General features: G+C 49.5%; 1 protein-coding gene across 1 annotated transcript in view; it reads right to left on the bottom strand.

Moving 5' to 3' along the window:
• Nucleotides 1-20293, bottom strand: part of CSMD2 (CUB and Sushi multiple domains 2) — a 306984-nt gene that overhangs the window by 21019 nt on the left and 265672 nt on the right. The window contains exons 49-57 of the mRNA XM_075047281.1: nt 19437-19625; nt 13834-14019; nt 13320-13514; nt 11786-11959; nt 11244-11417; nt 8356-8529; nt 7319-7507; nt 4547-4720; nt 2072-2254 (exon numbers count right to left, since the gene is read on the bottom strand). Coding sequence (XP_074903382.1) covers nt 2072-2254; nt 4547-4720; nt 7319-7507; nt 8356-8529; nt 11244-11417; nt 11786-11959; nt 13320-13514; nt 13834-14019; nt 19437-19625 — 1638 coding nt within the window. The remainder of the gene's footprint in view (nt 1-2071; nt 2255-4546; nt 4721-7318; nt 7508-8355; nt 8530-11243; nt 11418-11785; nt 11960-13319; nt 13515-13833; nt 14020-19436; nt 19626-20293) is intronic.

The raw sequence follows: 20293 nt of genomic DNA, 5'->3' as shown, positions 1-20293 counted from the left end.
CTTAATTCCAAACCATTTGTACATTTTGGAAAAATCAACTGTGACTTCTTCCTGCCTCCCTATTCCTTTGGTTTTCTTCAAAAATGTTCTAGTGAGTAAAAGATATCAGGATTAAGAGACGACGGGTTTCACCGTGACCCTCTGCGAAGCCCAGTGCTCCCAACCTGCCACACATCCCCTCCGTGGATCGGAGCTATACCGGTCCCGGCGCGGGCAGACACCGACGTTGAACATCAGCCCCTGACTTCAAAGACGAGCAGATGCTTTGTAATTGAACCCATTACGGCAGCTCGCTCTGAAATGGAGGTAACGACTCCTCTCTCCTTCCCTTCTATTTACGCTGTAGGATTTGCACCGTGTCCTCTGTACGTCCGCGCGCTTATGCGTTCCTCCTCTGCTGAACGGCCCGAGACCCTCTGTGCTCATCTAGCCGCTAATCTGGAGAGCAATTTGCATTGAATTCCCTGGGCAGGCGAGCGCCGGTGACCTGTGAAGCCCCATCAGGCTTGATTTTACTCAATTCTGGTGGCTGAGAGCAGCGACCAAGCGGCTGAGTCAGAGAGCTAATGCGCCGCGGAGGTGCTGAGCGGCTCCGGAGCTGCGCCGGAGCTTTTCCATGGCAGCACCGAGGTGCCCATTCCTTCCGAGCACCCGCCTGGGCACTCAGCCCTCATCTTCATTTGCCCTGAATTCAATCCCCAAATTAATCTCCTCTCCCTCTCCTATAAATACCTGTTTCAGAGAGTTGAATATAACACTCAAAGTGCAGTCAGAAGAACACCTTGTAGTGGTTGCAACTCGCTGTGAATACAAATGAGAGACAGAGCTCGCCGCTCATCACTGTAAATTACCTTCCTATATTGGCCAGTCAGCATTTAACATTAAATGACTACATTATAGGCATAATGTTATTATTATTCATAAAGTATGAAAAAAAATCTGCCAGGGATCCGTATTTTGGTGCCTCTGGAACCTGATGGGTTATTTATCCTGAGATTAATGAACAGAGCCTTTTCACTGAAAGAAAAAAACAGAGAATGAAAAAAACCCGAGACCCGAGTGTATTAATAACATGATTCAGTGTCTTTTCAATCAAGAGCTCCATCAATTTGGAATAAATTTCCAATTCATTTACAAACTCTCTCTGAGCTTTTGGCTTTCAAAACAGCTGGAGAGAAGCACTTGCCCAGGTCTCCTCGCATTTGGTATCCTGCCTCGTTTTGGCTTTTGTTCTTTCCCAATTGATTTTTAAACACTTTTATAAAACAGTAGCAGTGAGCAGCACAGCTCAGAGAATCCGGCTGGGGGGTTTATTAGATTGGATTATAGGGTCTTACTTGATTCCTTCAAATGGAAAAATAAGGGGTTTGGGGTTTTCAAATATGAAAATATGCTTACTGGATTATAATTTGCATTTTGCGTTTCTGCTTCATGTAAATGATTCTTGCACGTGCCAGTTCCAGCTTTGACAGAGGTTTGAAGCTATTGACTTTTCTCATTCTGCTGAATTTCCTCAACAAAGCAACAATGAGTTAGTTGGTGGTACCCCCAGACCTTACGCCAAAATGGGGCATTTCTGATCAACTAGCTGCATACATGATGCAGATCAAGAGACATTTACCCCAGTGATTCTTGCAGCGAGCCTGTGAATGACAGTCTCGGGGGATGACTGGGAGTGAGGACCAGATCCCAAAGGCTCTTCTTCCTACTCTATACCTCCGTCCAGATGTTGGCGTGCGCCTGAATGACCTGAAACCCTTTGTACCAGCCTGGCGCACCCTGCAGAGCGGAGCTGGCATGCAAAAAGGTGATACTCATCCTCTAGCACTGAAAACCCCTCCTGTGAGACGTGCCCTGCAGATGTTTGGAAAGGGGATGATTGAGGCTCCTTGACATACACATGGTATTTGGAGGAAACGACGAACAAGAGTATTATTTCTCGCAGCACCAGACTGTCCCCTGGCAACTAAAATAGAGGAATGGGCTGGCTGGGCAGCTGTCCCTGCCGTGGTAAGGGGCACCATGGCAGGCTTGGCGTGATGCGGGAGAGGACGCGGGGTTGGAAAAGTACCTTCGCATTCGGGCTGCGTGCCGCTCCAGGAGCCGTTGGCTTGGCAGGTTCTCTCGGACGAACCCCGGAGCATGTAACCGGGCTCGCAGCTGAACCGGACCACGCTGCCCACATCAAAGTCATCTCCCAGCCCGATGCCATGCGAGGGGATCCCTGGGTCACCGCACAAGCCCTGGCTGCCTCCTGTTAAGAAAAAGAGTACGGTATCAGCAGAATAAGCAAAGTCATGGGGTTTGGCCCTTCCTCCCTCTCAACTGCAGGCATCCGGAGGGCCAGCACGCAGATTTGGATCGCGTGACTGACTCCGTTTAACTCCGACTGGCTCTCAGCAGAGCGGGGAAATTCCAGATGAAATGTCCCCTGACTCCAAGAACCCGCCGGTTTGAAGCTGGTTGCAAAATACGGCCATAACTCCTGAATCTCAAGATGGAGCCCTCACCAGCTGCAGCTGCTTTCCGTGGCAGCTGCTCCAGCAGACAGCAGCTCGGTTGCCAGCATCAGTCATGAGGATGGTTTTCCCTCCAAGCAGAAATTACGACACGCTCCGAGCCACCTCAGCACGCCCTATTGTATTTGCAGAACACGAAGCTGTTGGGTTTGGAGCACGGAGGCTGTAGGGATCCAGCTGAGAAACATCCGCTCGTACAAGTTGCGAACGCTTGGAGCTGCCGGCTGTAAGTCAGGGGGACGGGAGGAAGGGAGCAGCTGGAGCAGATGCCTCGCAGGGGTTCTCTGGGGCAGGCTGGAGAAATGCCCACCTCCTTACTGCCTGATACAGGCTCACACCGCGTACGCCTCTTCTTAGCTTTCTCCGCTAATGATCTGTGTAAACATATCCACCCCCAAGCCAGAAAAGACTATTTCACTCCTGCAGCTAGCAATGAAGTTCCCAGTTCCCGGGCCTTCTGCGCTTTGCTGCAGGTAGAGCCTTTGCAGTGTTACGTGTAATATAAAACATAATGAGCCTATTCACCATCTGGGGGACATACTTACTCATAAAGAGAAGGGGGAGAATGCTCCAGGTTCAGCATTTTCTTTCACGTAATGACTTACAGCAATAAATCTTTTGTTTCACCTTGCAAAAACTGCCGTCACACCGTAGCGATCTCCTGCACGCAACAACCTTTGGCAGGAGATGACTGGAGGTGTATTCTGCCTCCTCGCTGCTATTTTAACCGTACCGCCCGAGTTTGGTGTAACAGAGGAACCCCTCCCCAGCCCTCGGGTGGAAATCATGGTTTTGAGGTGCTGGGCACGCACCTGGCCCCCAGTCAGAGCTGGCCTGTCCAATGCCATCAGCCTCGGTCTAAAGCTGCCTCCACGAAGTCATTCAGAAAAAAAAAAATCAAACACAACACATGTCAGTAGGAACTAGTCAGAATAACGCTGAACGTTTCCAAAAATCCACCCACAAAGATGACAGGAGAGACAGTGAAAACCACATGGGGGAAAGGCACGAATTAGAGCAGAAAACCCTTCCGAGCAGCTACAGATCAAGAACTTGGCTCTGCAGACACGGCTTCTGAATACAAGGATGACTCTGCCTGATTTCTTTTTCCCTTCCAAAGCAGAGGTTAAACTTGGTCAAGTGGAGCTGCTAAACTTAAGTGGCGTAATTAAAAATTAACACTTGTCCCACATGCTTTGCTCCAGCTAAGCTCCTATTTCGTCTGCCTCCAGGCTCTCCGAGGATCAAGTGACCGGGTGGTGTGGGAAGGCCTTTGCACAGAATCCTGCCAGTTATTCTGCACCCTTCCTTCCACTGGAGGCCATCGGCTGAGATCCCAGCTCCCCGATTTCAGGAAGGTTTGGCAACCACAGCTCACGGCAATCATGGGGGACTTTGACCCGAGTCCGTCTCATCAGGGACTTTTTGTGCTTATCAGGATGTTTTCAGTGCAAGACCTTTCTCGCTCTGGCACGGGAGCGGGGACGGACTTCTGTTGCCAAACTGCTCTCGGTGGAGATGCTGATGATGTGGAAACTCATTGTATCAGCTTTCACTCGCCTTGTGCAGACCTGGGATTGCTGTGGTGCCATAACAGCAGATGTCAGGCCCTGGAAAGGGGCCACATGGGCTTCTTTTGTTGGAATGCATGAGACAGAGGGTGAGATGCTGCAGATCGGATGCAAGGACCCGATTTTGCATAAGACACGTTCATGCTGTACAGACTCTGCACGGAGAAACCCGTAAAGCAGCAGGCTGCAGTACACCTCCTACCACAAACATTTGCTGCAGTGATGTATTTCTCGTGTTGCAAGCTGAGCGGTTTACTCTGCCAGCGCTTATCATCCAAGTTGCAGGAGACCGGATAGCTGAGAGGCAGCGATTTTCAGAGCCTTCCCCAATCTCCCTCCGCAGCACATGAATTTCTCCAGCTCACCAAAGCACATCAGGCTGTTCCCTCCCGGGATAAAGAGGGGTAGCCGAGGGTGGGAACTGCCCCATCCCCTCCCTTCTGAAGCCCACCTCACCTGAGCAGTGCGGCAGGGAGCCGCTCCAGCGCCCGTCGAGCTGGCACATGCGAGTGGAGTTGCCGATCAGAGTCCTCTTCCCCAGGCAGCTGTACCGGACCACGGAGCCGACGGTGTACTTGTCACCCGAAATCTGAGCGTGGGGTGGGGAGCCGGGGTGGCCGCAAGAGACCACTGGAAGAGACAGATGCAACAGGTTCAACCGCGAGGGAACGGCCCCCCGTGAGGCTCGTTCGAAGGCAAAAGCAGCAGGTAGACAGCAAAGTACCGCGTGCTTGAGGTCGCTGCACGGGACCTCGGCAGCTTGAACCCCTCGCCCGCCCCAGAGCCCACCAAGCACCCGGTGCTTCGTGCCACGGTGCACGTGCAGCATAGCAGACCTTGCATCGGTCTCCTTCTGGGGGACGTGAGCTCATCCTGTAAGAGCTGCCAAGGGTTTGTGCGTAAATGCCCAGTCCTGACACTTGACAGGCATTTTGCAGGTTCCTTGGAAAAATCATCCCTTCTTAAACATGAATATTTCCGTGCACACCCTCACCCCCACCCATCCCCGGCAGCGGCAGGTCCTGCGACACAGAGCTGCAATTGATGCCGTGTCACACCTGAGCAAATTATCCTGGCACATTCTGAGCACTGCTCGCTCAACCGTTGCTAGTAAAAAACCACGGCTAACAATAATTAATAGGTTTACCTTAGCTTAGCAATCAGAGTGGGGACAGGGAGGCTGTTGACAAATACACTGACAGATCTAGGGGCTATTAGACAGGTTTGGATGAGGCTGCTCAGCGTAAAGACCATGCACCACTCGGTTTCTGAAGGAAAGCATCCGTAACTGATATCTTATCTCCCTCTGCTAGAGTCTAAAAATACCAATACTGGCATTAGGTAGAAAACATGATGTATGTTTCAATAAAAAAGAGAGCACGCGTATGTTTGGGCACGTGGGCGTTGAAATATACTGGTGCAGAGCTGTGACTAAAACCAAGGACGCTTTGCAAGGAAATGGGCTTGATAGCTAATACTTAAACTCACACTGTAACTAACAATTTAATAACAGATACTCCAGCAGACTCAGCTAAGCTTAAAACCTGTGGCGGTATTGAGGTTTTTAAAGGATTTATACACACAGTGTGAAGACTTCTTCTTCTGATGCGTTAGGCTCTGTTCCCATATACTCTACTTATTGGACTCGCTCTCCCACTCCTCAAAGGGGATCAACTCTGTTTTACTCCCTCCTCAGAAACAGGCATGAGACAACATTTGCAACCCAAGCTTGTCTGGCATCAACCTTCTTAATTTATATTTTAGAAAGTGCCTAGTAATTGTAGGTACCCAGCTATAAACACTTTAAAGGGGTATGGGTTTCAGCACTGAGTACATCTTAAGTTCAACACACAGAAAACAAAGACATGCAAAATTCTTTTTTTCTTTAAACTATTAAGCCCATGAATCCAGATAATCAGTTGTAACACTGACCTGAGCTTCCAAAGTTTTGGGAATGCCCACAAATCCTCCAAGTCAATGGATGCTCAATGTTTTAAGGAAGGAGATCCCTTTTATACTTAGCTGGAAAGCTGTGGACCAAGGGAGCCTAAGATATTAGGCACCCAGGTTTTAAAAGGTAACTACCCTCTGCGGCTGCGGTAACATGCGGTTATCACTTGCCAGTTCCCCATGGCCTGTGCAGGATGCTGCAAATGCAAAAAGGTGGCATGCTGCTAACAAAAGGAAAGGAAAATGTGCTCAAAACTACTTCGTATGACTAGGTGCCAAAGGATAATACAAGAAAAAAAGAAACAATCGTGGCTTTGGAACAGCTAAGCTGATTTGAACTTAAGGATCTCCATTTCTGACTTCTTTAGCGATTCGTTATGCCAGGTAATGAGATGGCAGCTGCTTTCGTCTCCAAAAGGACACACTAGCTGTGCTGGGGGTTGGTCTGCGAGGGGTCTGCTCCTGCCTCTGCCACTAGCTCACTGGGCAGCCCTACGTCAACACCAAATACACTTTGGACCTTGGTTTCCCCCAGTGTAAAACAGGGATACCACCGCTGACATCTTTCACACAATGCACAAACATCTCCTGGACTAGGTATTACTACTACAGCACGAGACCACCGTGAGTATTATTTTGTGTCTTTCTACACTATTGGAAATAGTCCTGCAGCCAAACCCATCGCCCAGAACCTCCCAATTCTCTCTGCAAACCACAGTGCCAGAAAGGGCCAGGATACTGTAAAGAAAGGGGAAAAAACGTAGAGCGAGGGTCAGGAAGCAAATCCTCTTCAGCACCTGCGCTGCGGCAGAATAAAGGCTGCATTTATTTCACCGTCGTGCTGTCATTTCCCTCCCCCAAAGCCGCGGGGATGAGTGGGTGTATGGAAACTCAGCCGTACCCGAGCTGTGCTAAACACACTCTGTCCTCGGTCAGGCTAATTGCATGCTGCTTCCTATGAAGATCTGTGTTGCAGAAGTTCCGCTGCCCTTCTCCACCTGCAATACCTCTGCTGGAGCTGCACAAAACCAGTAAAACTCAGTGGGAGCTGCCTTCCCCTGCAGAAGGAAACCATCTCTGTCTAATAGGATTTCTCTCCTCAGACCACATATTTTCCTTCCGTGGGCAGGATCCAGAGGCCAGCGAGGCTGATGGAATGATTCCCATGGATTAGAAAGGGCTTTGGATCCAGACTTTCTACATGACCGTTCACAGCTAAACAGAGAACTACATGGGATGAAAGCCTGGGGTGGATGGGTATTATTCTGAAGAACTTACAAAGACACTGTGGGAGGGCACGGTCCCAAGTGCCATCGCCCTGACAGGTAAGGACATGTGTACCCAATAAGTAATATCCATGGCTGCACTGATATGAGACAGTTGTTCCAAAGCTGAATCTGTGAGGACCACTTGGCTGCACTTGTCGGATGCTGTTTTCCAGGTGCCCAGGGTCAGTACAGTTTACAACTGCAAACAAACAACAACAAAAAAAAAAAACAAAACAAAGGGTGTAACAAAGAACAAAGGATTCTCCAAAAACGAGCAGGAAAAGGGGAAAAAATTGCAAATCACATATTCCACAATTTCAGGGTTGGGGTGGGGGGTTTTTTTCTTTTTTTTTTTTTTTTAAGATTCTTTAGGGCAGAAATACTAAAAATCCTTATTAAAAGGAAAAAAGAGAGAGTAGAGGCAATCCTGCAGGCTCTCGCCCTGCCATGCGAGGCTCAGCAGCAGAGCCTTGGCTCTCTGGCCCCAAACCGGGATTGACATTAACCAGTTGAGAATAATTGATTTCTTGACCGACACAGCAACAGTATTGACAGAGATACCGGACTAAGGGAGTACAGAGGAAGGGAGTGCAGGGAGGGGAGGGAATTTGATAAGTGAACTCGAGTGCTAATACCAGTGGAAGTAGGGCAGCCTAGAAGGACAAAGGACTCTGCGCAAAGACAGTGGCGTTTGGTTGGAGTAAACTGGTCTGTGGTTACCAGGATGACCTCTGCTAGGGGTCCGGCCTGATATTTTCTTGTGTCCCCCCCACTTACAACACGCACTTCAATGTCTTGGAGGATGCGGGGCTGGGCAGGGTCCGCTAACAGCTTTGAGCGAAGCCCAAGGGAAAATCAGGTTTGTTGCATGAGATTTACCCAGCGCTTGGAGCTCAAACATCACTTGTACATTCCTGAGGAACCGCAAGATTTGTTTTATGTGACTTTATGACAGCAGCAAGCTGGAGTTCAGGAACCCAGAGAAACCAGCGAGGAAGGCACAGGCAGGTCCTGTTTGCCTCGACCGGGGTGAGGTGGACGACTTACCGCGGCAGGCGGGCAGGGTGCTGCTCCACTGTCCGTTGGCCAAGCACTGGGACTGCGATGCTCCTTCCAGGCGGTACCCAGTGTTGCACACAAACTTGGCCACGTCGTTCAGATTGAACTGACTCCCTTGGGTCAAGCCATTGGCGGGGTTGCCAGGGTGGCCGCAAGTGATGGCTGCAATTAGAAATTGGAGATATTACTTTTTTTTTGCCCTGAAGAAAGTGGATGATCCATTGGAAAAAGTTCCCAAGGAAGGAGACCATAAAAAAAACCCACATCAACCCTGAAACCCACACGGACTTCAAAGATTTGTGGCCGGCTCTGTTGAAATACTGAATCAAATTGAGAGCACGGTAACTTTGTTCATTTTACTGGCACAAGAAATTCTCTGAACTGCTCTCTAAGCGGCTGAGTGCCAGCATCCTACTGACTTACACCGTAAATCCCTAGAGCTCCTCTTCAAAAATCCCAACTACTGCTATTAATCTATTGCCTTACATTACCCTGGGCATCACACACAGAGTCACGAAACCGGATGGTTTCCTCCCTCTCCCTGGTGTAAGTCAGATGTATGCTCGCTACAGTATAAAGTTACACCTGGAGGGATAGTTAGAGGAAAAATATGAGAAAAAAATCAGGTTTCTAGCATATGGCCTAGAAAGCTTACATCTGCCTGCTTTAAGTTTGAAAAACTTTGGAGGAAAACCTTTATTTCTAAATCCCTGACATGAGGATTTTTGTGTAGTTCTAGTTCCTGTGGCTGACGCTAGCGCGGGCCAGCGACGAGGTAAAGGGCTAAAGGGTCCCGGTCTGAGCCGCTCTGACAATGCCCAGGGAAGGTGCAGAAACAAACGCTGGAGCAGCAGTAAGCTCACAGAAAACTGAAATTCAAAGTGCTTTTGCCTGGGCCACTCCGCTGGCACCTCGGCCGAGGCGGGCGATGCAGGGAGGATAGAGCCCCTGCTGCGAGCGAAGCCCGGAGACCTCGGCTTGGAGCACAGCAGCGAGTTCCACTGCGCAAAAGAAACGTCAGGATACACCATGAAGAGATTTTTTTTGGCTGCTTAAGGAATGCGACATCTTCCGACAGCTGAGGACAAAGCAATATTGATTATTGTCATGCTGAAAAAGGGTAATGGTCCATCAGTAAAAGTCCAGCAGTTTAGCTGTACAGCTGCCAAAGCCAGAAGGGAAGATGAAATTCCCACAAAAGATCCATAACACATTTGACTGCCAGGGCTGGACTATACCACAGGGATGGGAATTTATTCCTTATGCAAGCTGATGACAGGTACAGGTCTAAAAAATATGAAGCAAGATAGCCTTTCGGTGCTGCAGGAAGCAGATGTCAGATTCTCTGAGGTACTTCTGAATATGATTATACGTGTTTGGAAACAGGTGATGGATTCTGTCCCAGAAAAAAAAGGCTCCCCACAGTTGGCATGGATCAAAAAGACCTGTTCGCAAAGAGGAAGCAACTGTAGCAGGTTTAAAGAGAAAATATCAGGACAATAGGAAATTATAATGTGCTAACATACACAGTGCCCCAAGCTTCTTCAGAAGCAATAAAGCCTCAAGGCATCTAATTTCAGAGCTGAACAGTGCTCTGCTTTAACGACATTAAATTTATGTTATCTGTAAGGCCTAACATAGTGTAATAACTTCAAGGCCAACTTCTGCACAAGACACCTTTACAGATCTCTGCACGAAAGCTTGGTGGGCTTTCAGGCACCGAAGTCAGAAGCTGGCACAAAGCAGAGCCTGACAAAGGTGCTGCATAGGAACCGGTCCTGTACTGGTTCAGTAGTGAGAAGACAGACACAGATGAGTAATGTTCATCTGCTTTGTTCTAATGGGTTTGGTCCCTCCCGAAAGAAACAAGACGAGCCATGAAAATGGATGTTTAGAAAATCCCGCATTTCCATAAATCTGCCTGACAGCAGGAGGACCTCTATCAATGTGATTTCCTGATCCAAGGTTAGTATGCATATACTTGGCAGGTAAAAGTGAATTAAAACTTTCTCAACAGAGCATCTTCAGACACGAGAGTGATTCAAACCTACCTACAGACCCAGAGTCAGCCATTCCAATAACTCTTTTCCTAAAAAGCTCATGCAGAATTGTAGACACCCACCAAGTTTTTGAGTCCCCGCTAACCTTGACAACTCAAGTCTGTTTCTTATTTTTAGGCTGGAATCTGCATATTCATTGATAGGTCATTCCTTACTTCCTATCTTGTTGTTATTATTGTGCCTCAGCACATAAAGCTCTAAACCAGACAGGAGAGATTGGAAGCAAACAACTGGAGAATCATGATATGAAATACATGGAGCGCACTGTCCATTGATAAGAAGATGCTTAAACTTATTAACACCTTAGAGCTCCAGAGACTGACTTAATTAGCTCACTGGAAAGATAAATGAGCAGGTTGTACAAGGTGACTTGTGAATGTGGATCGGAGGAGGAGAGAGACTGATTCTCCTCCGGCACAGAGCACGGGTCTCAAAGACGGTGACAACTGTGGTGTCCTTGGCAGGGCTATGTCTGCCTTTAACCTCCCCGCACCCCATAAAGGGTGCTCTCCTCCAAAACCACACCTTCCACTGGGCTCATCCATTAGAAATTCAGTGTGTGAAAAACACCAAAGAAAGGTGGAGTTTACAAAGCAGAAGGAAGAAGCAAAGCGGCCAAAATTGCAGCGTTGCCACTCCTGCCACATCTCAGCTCTCTCCTACGTGAGCGCCGGGGACGCTCGTGCAGGACGCTCGCTGCGTGCGTGCAAAGCGGCCGTACGCAGCCCGGGCGCGTAAACTCTGCGCAACCGTCTGTACGTATGCTCCTGTCCTCTGACCGTCACCAGGGCTAAAGAAATCCGACAACATACTTACGCACACAGACAGGCGTCTTCCCGGACCAGCGGTGATCCTGCTGGCAGATCCGCACCGACATGCCGATTAGGCGGAAGCCGGGGTTGCACTGATAAACCACGCTGCCGCGGTAGTTGTAGTTCTCCCCGTTGATCTGCCCGTTGACGATGGGACTGGGAACGCCGCAGTGCCCCGCTGCAGGAGGGAGACAAGGAGAAGGAGCGAGAGGTCGCGCCTGCCCTCGGCAGGCACCGCGCACCACCCGGCCTCGCTGGGTGGACCTGCATTCGAGACTCTGCAGTCATAAATAAAACCAGAGCAGCCGTAAAAACAACGATATCATTGTTAAAGCTCTCCTCTCCGATCTCAAAACACCTCTCATCTGCTGAGCAGTAAGGAATCGAAGTCTGCTTCCTTTTTCTATCTACTTAAAACCCTACAGCTTCAGTAGCGTTGACTCCTCGCCTGGGTTCTTTCCTGAATCGGTACCTAAAATTCCTATTCCCTCCCGAAACGCCACCGGGACTCTTCCCCAACAAACATCACGGATACTCCGCACCTACCCAGACATCTCACTTCTGCTCCGCTCCAGAGTCCGTTGGCCATGCACTCCCGCACACGGGACCCTACCAAGGTGTAGCCAGTGTTGCAGGAGAAGATGGCCGTGGCCCCGTAGCTGGTCAGCGTGCCGATCTTGTTGCCGTTAGGTGGAGTCGGCAGGTCTCCGCAGGAGATAACTAGAAGAGATCCCAAAGTACAGTAAGCAAGAACAGGAGGGGAGCTATGTTTTTTAAAGAAATGCGCTCGGTGACGCTTACCACCACAAGTTATTGTTGAAGTCAGAAATGAGTAGGAAAGATTGTTAAACAGTTACGTGGGTAATAACGATTCAGAGTCATGTTACGTGAGGCGACAAATATAAGTGCTATTAATATTTATGCTTCATGACATGAGAGAAGTACTAAAGGTAAGACCGGCTAGGAACAAACTATAGTGGTTTTTCACACAGGAAGTTTTTAACTCAGGAATATTTCTACTATTAACCCATTGCTAGATACAGCTGGGAAGCCTGACTTCCAGAAACACCAGAAAATGGCACAAGATTTCCAATTAGAATATGACACCCATTTTTTTCTCACACTGTGGCTCCCAGGACAGAGCTGACGTCTAAAGGTCAGACCCACAGAGGACATCCAGCCAAAAACCTGCTTTGTGGGGTGGAGCTGGAGCCTGGCCAGGAGCCCATGCAAATGCAGCTCCTGGCCACAAACTTCAGCTCTTTATTTTATCTACCTTAAAGATCTGCAAACCCTCCGGAGCTTTTGCACTCAGCAAGAAATCAAGAGACTCACGCTGGGTGCTTCTGACCTCAGAGCATTGCCAAGATCCTGTCATTTGAATTTAGGTGGCAATAACGCTGAAGAAATAAAATGAGGTCAGGCTCACGCTCCTGGATCTGGCTGAAGAGCTAGCAGGGGTAAAACTACATCTGTCACCGACGTCAGCAGTTGCATCTCTAGAAACAAAGGGAGGCAGGAGGGAAGGGAAAGCTGCCGTTCTGAGGGAGAAATTTTTCTGTCTCTATCCGCACTTAAGAGAGAAAAAAACCCTCCACCTTTGACAAAAGAAAAGATCCAAAGCACAGCAGTCATGTCAGAACAACTGAGCGAGCTGCTTGTTTGCCAGGAGTGTTTTTGATTTACAGGTGACACTGCTACCCTTGTAAACTTGGCGTTTGCATAAAATTGGAAGAGGTTAGGCTTTAAATCAGAATTTTTTTTTCTTTCTTAAAAGCAAACTTCAGAGCATCTGGCACCAGTGACAGCTACACTGCTGGGACCCGACAGCAACAGATGAGCTAATGTGCTTGAGTTCTCGCAGAACTGTTTAGATTAAACCAAGAATCAGATCAACAGATGACCTCTCCCAGCATCCAAACTACCCGAGCAGTTCTGCGGCCACGCTCTCAGACGCTGCCAAGAGCGTCCAGGGCTGCGGTGTGTTCGCACGCCAACAGCGGAGCTCGCGCACCCACCGAACCGAAAACAGAACCCCCGTCCCCTGCAAGGTCCCCAGCCTGAGCTTCACCGCTCTTACTTTTACAGGTCGGCATCGGCTCGCCTATGCTCCATTTCCCATTGGCTTGGCACTTGATGACCCGCTGGCCTGTGTAGTAGTAGCCGGGGTCACAGATGAGCATTAGCTGGGCGTTGTAGTGGTACTGGATCTCGTAGGTCAGCCGCCACCGACCATGCTCGACTGCAATGCTGTTGATATCGGGACAGGTGACAGCTAAAAACCAGATGTGGTGAGTCAGGGAAAAGAAATGAGACAAAAAGACGTTAATAGGCGTTTAACTCCGGGCACTTCAGGGCATTTCAGCCAGCATGCTGGCTTTTTAACGAGGGGACCGGTATTAGCATCTCTGTTTTACAGGTGGGAAACCAAGACACCACGAGAGGGGACATCAGACCCGCGTTCTGCAGGATTAGAAACCCGGCGTCCTAAATACCGCACCTGTGAGGCAAAGCCGTCCACACTAGAGCTGGAAGACATTGCCGAAGAGACTTCCAAAATTCCCCATGGGACTGCACCGGCCGCAAACACTCACCCACGCACTGCGGGGGCTGGTTGCCGTTACTCCACTGCCCTGCCTGCAGGCACTCCGTGCTGGGCTCCTCCCCGGGCTGCAGCTGGAAGCCCTGGTTGCAGTGGTACATGGCTTTCGTTCCCACCGTGTACTCCTTGCCAAAGACAACGCCGTTCTTTGGGGCTCTGGGGACTCCACAGGAGCGAGCTGGGAAGAAGGAGGGGGGGGGGAAAACCACAGCCGAGGAATCAGCTTCCAATTTTATCACGCGTTTGTGGTAAGTGAGCTGAAAGCCCAGATCCCAAGCTTCCCGATTTAACAAAAGTTCCAGCCCCCTGTTGAACCCCAGAAGCTGCAATGAATGCCCACTTTCGCAGAGGATCAGATTTTCAACTCCTGTCTATCAGTGTGGTAACAGCAAAGCCAATGCTGAACACCAGTTTCTACTGGAAGAGACTCTGGCTTGTACTTTCTATAATACCTGCAATACAAAACGCATCTACACATTATTCACAAGTTCTCACACAGAGATAAAGGATTAGATAGCAATAACGTTTTGTATTTACATCCCACAGCAGCAACAACCTGAAACCCCTTTCCAACAGCACTTCTGGATTACATAAGGCAGCAAATTGTATAATTATGTTGTGGCAGAAGGAAGGCTAAATTTAGCATTACGGCTGAAAAGGTAAAGAGGAAATTCAGGGAAAAAAAATGATAAACAGGCACAATGCCAAACGGCTGCTCAAGATGGCAGCACTTCGGAGAAGATGCTCTGCACCGCTCCTGCTGAGATCCTCAGTTGTGCAGCCAGGACAGTGGCCAAACAGGGCAGAAAGGAGACAGGCAGGTCACAGAAAGACGAGCAACAGCCAAATACAAACTGACCAGAATCACATTCATTTATGCTGCAAGAGTTTCACAAGACATGACAAGCCCTCTTACCCTCTCCCCTACCACTGGGAAAACCAGCATTGGGAGTCTGTCACTTAAATCTGTTTTTTTTTTTCTCTATCAGCATTCAGAAGAGCAGGGAAAGCAAACCTAGACCTGCCTCCAAAACCACCACGCAGGTTCCCATCCCTCTCTGAGTCTTGGCTCTGGGGGAAGCCCACCTCGCTCGGGATGACGAGGGGGAAGAGCAGCCTGGGACCTGTAAAGCTGCCGTTGCGAGACCACCAGCCAACGGGGCTGCCAACAGCCTCTGCGGGGCACCGAGATGAGCACAGCCTGCTAGCAAGCACCGATTTGGAGGCCAACACCTAACCCAAACAATTGTCTGCATTTTAAACACGCTCTAAAGGAAATCCATTCCTTCCTGGAACAGCCGGAGCTGCTCCCACTCAGTTAATGCATGAGCTGGAGCCTGAGCCTATGTCTCCTGAGCCACATGCTGATACTTCAACACACGTTCACCTTCCTGTTATTCCCTCTGCACATAAACGAGGGCTAGAAAATCAGCAACCTTAGAAAAGTCACCTTCTCGTGACACGGACCCCACCGAGCGCTGAAAAGGAAAGACCAAACTTATTGCGTACAGCATCAGCACAACCACTGGAACTTTCTACCACTCAAGGTCCAAGATGCTTTTATCCCACTCCTGCTACATGAGTCGGCCAGAGCCCCAGCCTGGAGCACAATTACACAGCGCCTTGCAGATGCTGGTGTTGCTAATAGGTGTGAGTAATTCAGCAGGCTCGTATTAGCACGATCAGGCATATCCCTGGTTGAAATGATAATCACACGTATGTCACTTCATCGAGCTAAGGAGCTTGGCGAATCTCTCTACAAGGCTGGGCGTCTAGACAAGCAGCCACGCTGAATACCAATTTCATTCTGAGGCAAAAGAAGAGGGGACCTGGAAAGTCCTAACCTTTCACTTCTACCCAGCAGTTCTCTGTATTATTACTTTCTGATGTTGCATCCAACCACAGAGGCTGGTGAGAAAGCTGACTCCCTTCCCATGCCGCTGCCCCCAGCAAAGCCTTCTCCTTTCTCTATGCAATTCTCTTCCGCAGCCTGATGCTTCGCCAAAACTCGTCACCTCTATTGGCCACCAGGAAACTGAGGCAGAGACTGACAGGGAGGGACACCAGGAGGGCAGAAAATCCAGGGCCAGCCGTGCTCCAGGTCAGTGAGGCTGAGCTGCCGTTTGCCTTCATTTCTCTGCACAAGGGAAAGATGACTTAGCGCTGCCTAGTCCTGCCTCCCAGCAAGCTCCCTCCTTCTGCCCCTAAAGTGGTCTGTTTGATCATTTAGTCCTTCCATTGCATAAGCCTTGCCCTGATACAAAGGCAGCAATAATGCAGTGCTTCTGGGCAAGACGCAGGTAACTAAAAAGTTCATTAAACCCCCCAAAATAATAAAAAAATGTAACCCTCTTCACATGCAGACAGTTGGGCTACAACGTGAAGAAGAATCAGACAGGGAGAGCCAACTGGGGCTGTGACCTCTGCTGCACCGAGCAGGCTCTGGTGCCCAGCACCCGATGGCAGGATCGTTCCTTCTCTGCAAATCCGGCATCCTTGAGCAGAAAGTGGTATTACTAAGTTTTTGTTTACAGAGCCCTGCACGAAGTAGAGAAGCTTGATTTTCGGGGTGGCAATAAACTTGCCATCTGCTCCTGAGAGCATTTCTGAGGCTCAAATTGTGGGCACTGCAATCCACCAGAATCAGAGATGACGAAAGAGAGTAGTTGTTCCAGGGGAAATCAAACCAGCGTTTGCCTTGGAGAGACCGATGGAGAGTGCAATCCAAGGAAAAAGGAGAAGGAGCACTTATGGGGGTTCAGAGGTACAGAAACTCTGTCTGCAGGAAGATGATGTGCTAGGAAAAGGGACAGAGGCTATGAAAGCAAATCTGCAGCTGGGATTCCAAAAACAAAGCAGCTTAAAAATAGGCAGCAGAGACAGAAAAGGCATATTAGATCATCTTGTGTTCTCCCCCATTGTGCCAACGCAAGATTGTTCCCTGCAGAATATTCTCTGCTGCTTCCATAAATGTCAGCTAGGACAGAGCACGTAGTAAAGATTATTCAGAGGGGATCGGGAAAGGGAAGAGGATTATGTGCTGGCAGAAGGGAGCTATGGGAAATGTCACTTGTTAACTAGACCATGTGTTTACGGGCACCCCAGTTCCCCTCCGACACAGCTGACTGTGTGAGCAATTCACGCAGTGTTACGGATTGAGTTCCCAAACCTCTGCCATGCAGTCCTGGCCACCAGAAAGGATGAGAAATTGAGTACAGCCCAAAACAAAAGGTTGCCAGTTGGCTTTGAGAGCAACGCGAGGGGAAAAAAAGAAAAGGATGTTGGATTTTATGTACTTGAAGTGGGCAAGAGCGGTGGAGCCAGCCCTGGCTATCGGCTGCTCGATGCCAGGGGGGGGAGCTGCTCCGCCGCGAATTCTCCTCCAGCTCCGGCTCGCTGCCGCCCGCTCATCTCCTGCATCCATCTCCAGGCACTTGATAACCACGGGCCAGGATTAAGATTCCTGATGGAAACACGGGGCAACAGAGAGAGGAGGTGACTTTCCCAAAGGGGCTATTTCAACCTCAGGATCTAACGCGACCACCAAGCTCTCCTCCTCGCTGGAGAGGGACAGGCTCTTCCAGAGGGATGTCCAGCACCAAGGTCCTGACCACGCTGCTCTCTGTGCGGTCAGTGGGGACACACACACTCCTCCAAAGGGGAAATTGGAGTAGAAGCCTACCTAAAACACTATGAATTGGCCCCCAAATTCTTTCTCTGTTGGCGACTGCTACGGAACGGCACCACGGGTTGTGCCCATCGAGCTCCTGACACGTCACACGTTCGGCTGAACCAGGACGGCGCGGGGTGTGTTTGGCACTTCTCGTGCAGCTCCCACGGGAAATCCTCCTCCCGCACCCCTCCATCCCACGGCGCAGACCTGGGGTGCTCGGCAACACTGCAGGGGCTCCCCTGCATTTCCAGCCACTGATGCTCTGGCTCCGACTCCCTCCCTGGTGGCCTGGGAACTGGTGGTGCTCGGGGACTGGTTTCTGCTTTGAATCATTGCTGTCGGGTGATAATCCAAGTACATCCTCTCCCAACCTCCCCACACATCCCCTCTCTATCTCTTCCCCGCCTCCGTGTTTAAAATCCATTCCCCACACACCATTACACCTCTCGGAAGTAAATATAGATTTTGGAGCTGAACGCGAGGCTCAGGTGGCATTCCAGCACGCTGGGGCAGTAAAGGCTTAGCAGCATTCGTACCTATTCTTGGTTACATGATTTTCCTTAAAAAAGATGCAGTAAATCAGAGAAATTCCTTACGCTGGGCTAAGGATTTGGGAGGCACAGTTGCCATGACAGCCCCTCGCGCCTGCCGGTCTTGCTGCGCGGTTCATCTGCTCGTTCCAGCACTCAGCGTTTGCCCCCGTCCGCATTATCGCAGAGGCTAAATCACTATCTGAGCTTGTTCCCAGTTTCCTAGCTCCCCCTTGCCAACGGGCCTGGGCAGCAGGGTCTTGGTTTACCGCTTTCCACTCGCCTTTAAATAAATACAGCCTTGAGAGGGCTCCAAATGGATATAAGCACCCACAGCACTAAGCCACCCTTTAAAGGCAGGACTGCTTGCACCCCTGTGCAATTTCCAAAGAGACTGAGTGATTCAGGAGCACAGAAAGGATTTTTTTCAAGGCTCTCTGGTACCTCACACACTAAATAATCCTGCTTTTCCTTACGGCTTGGACTGGACAACAATGCAGACACTGCAATGAGATTTTGCCTATGCTGTCCCTGTTCTCTGGCTAGTTTCCAGGGAAGTCAATGCAATATTAATCCCCAGTGCTCGGTCCCCTTGGAACATGGATGAATGTTCAAAGACAGTGAAAGGCTTCATCAGAATAAAGATGGGCATTTTATCAACACAAAGGAACAGGGATGATTGGCGGATTGAGAAAAAGGTGCAATCAGAAAGTGAATATAGTGAGGGAGACAAAATAGCGCAGCAGCAAAGCCCCCTGGGGTGCACTGCCCTGTCCTCCCCTCCACTCCCACGCTGGGAAGGAGTCCTGTGCTATGTATGATATGTCATAAAGATTACGGTTAATTAGGAGGAAACGTGGAAAGAACAACTACATGCCTAAATCTTATATGAAGCCGACACAAACCGGGCACCGTCTGAATCCCAAGAAATTTCTCACGCACTGTTGGCACACGCAGACCTAAAAGGGCACTTCCAGAAATACCAAAGGAAATTCCAGTCACGAAAACCCAGCAGGACCCGTGCTCCTGCCAGCCTTTCCAGATTCTTCCACGCAATAGCTTCTCCCATCCTTGACCGAGACTTGGCTGTGTCTTTACTGAAAGTTCAAACACTTCTACAACAGAAGCCTTTGCACAGATGCACTTTTTCTCCCCTACCCCAGGTCAGACAACCACCCTCTGCTCCCGAACAGTTACTCCCTTCCCTCCTTGTTCATCTGTTCCCAAGCACTTGGACATAAGAGGAACGCACCTCACCATCCACCTGCAGCTCCAAACCTGTTCTCAATACAGAATTGGGGGAATTACAACAGGCTTTTATTTTTACCATGTTTTCCCCAGTCCTTCCTACGACTCCCGGATCCTCGTAACAATCCGTTTGCCTCCTCTCACCTTGGCACAGAGGGATCGCTTCATTCCAGTGGAAGTAGCCCTGAGGGTGCTGGGAGCAGGTGGTGGTGCTGTGGCCAACGAGACGGTAGCCTGTGTCACAGCCAAAGCGGACCGTGCTGCCAGGGTGCAGACCCGTCTGGCTGAGAATCAGCCCGTGGGCTGGCGGTTGCGGGAGGCTACAGTAAGGAGCTGCAGAGAAGGGCAGAAGAAAATAAATCAGTCACTGGACGGGCAGTATCAAGACAAATTCCCTTCCTGTTCTCAGGAATTACACCGTGCTTACCATAACCTAAGGCTGTACAAGAACCAGAACCTGTGATGGATAATACAAAGTCAAAGGGGGAAAGAGTGCAGGGCTACTATCCAAGTTTCACTCGGCTCTAGAAATAAAGACTAATTTCTGATAATTAAATATTACTTAATTCATTTACTGAGTAAAGTCATTATTTATTTATGACATACTGGCAAGTTCTCATCCCTGTTTCCATTAATTAAGATTTGCTAAGTTCCAAAACACAGTAATTCACTTTAAGGAATTCTCAGCAAACATTCAGTATCCAGCAGTGGTTTTGTGCCGAATGAGCAACTGAGACCCCCTGGTCTTGCTCCTGCAAAAGCAGTGGCAGAACACCCGAGCAGGAGCACAATGTGTTTTAAACAGTTCACTGCAAACGCTGCAACACGATCAGTCACGTGTAAGTTGTGCCTCATGCACCAAGCAGCTCCTAACACAAGTTCTTATGTTTTGTGATGTTCATCCTCAAACGTCCCAAAACGGCCTCATTGCGAGGACACGATAATTTAGTAACGCAGCAATCTTCACTGCGAATTGCACGAGATGGGTTTCATTCATCCAG

This window comes from Buteo buteo, chromosome 16, assembly GCF_964188355.1.
Source record: "Buteo buteo chromosome 16, bButBut1.hap1.1, whole genome shotgun sequence".
NCBI classification, from domain to species: domain Eukaryota; kingdom Metazoa; phylum Chordata; class Aves; order Accipitriformes; family Accipitridae; genus Buteo; species Buteo buteo.
This window is presented reverse-complemented; position numbering and strand designations above follow the sequence as displayed.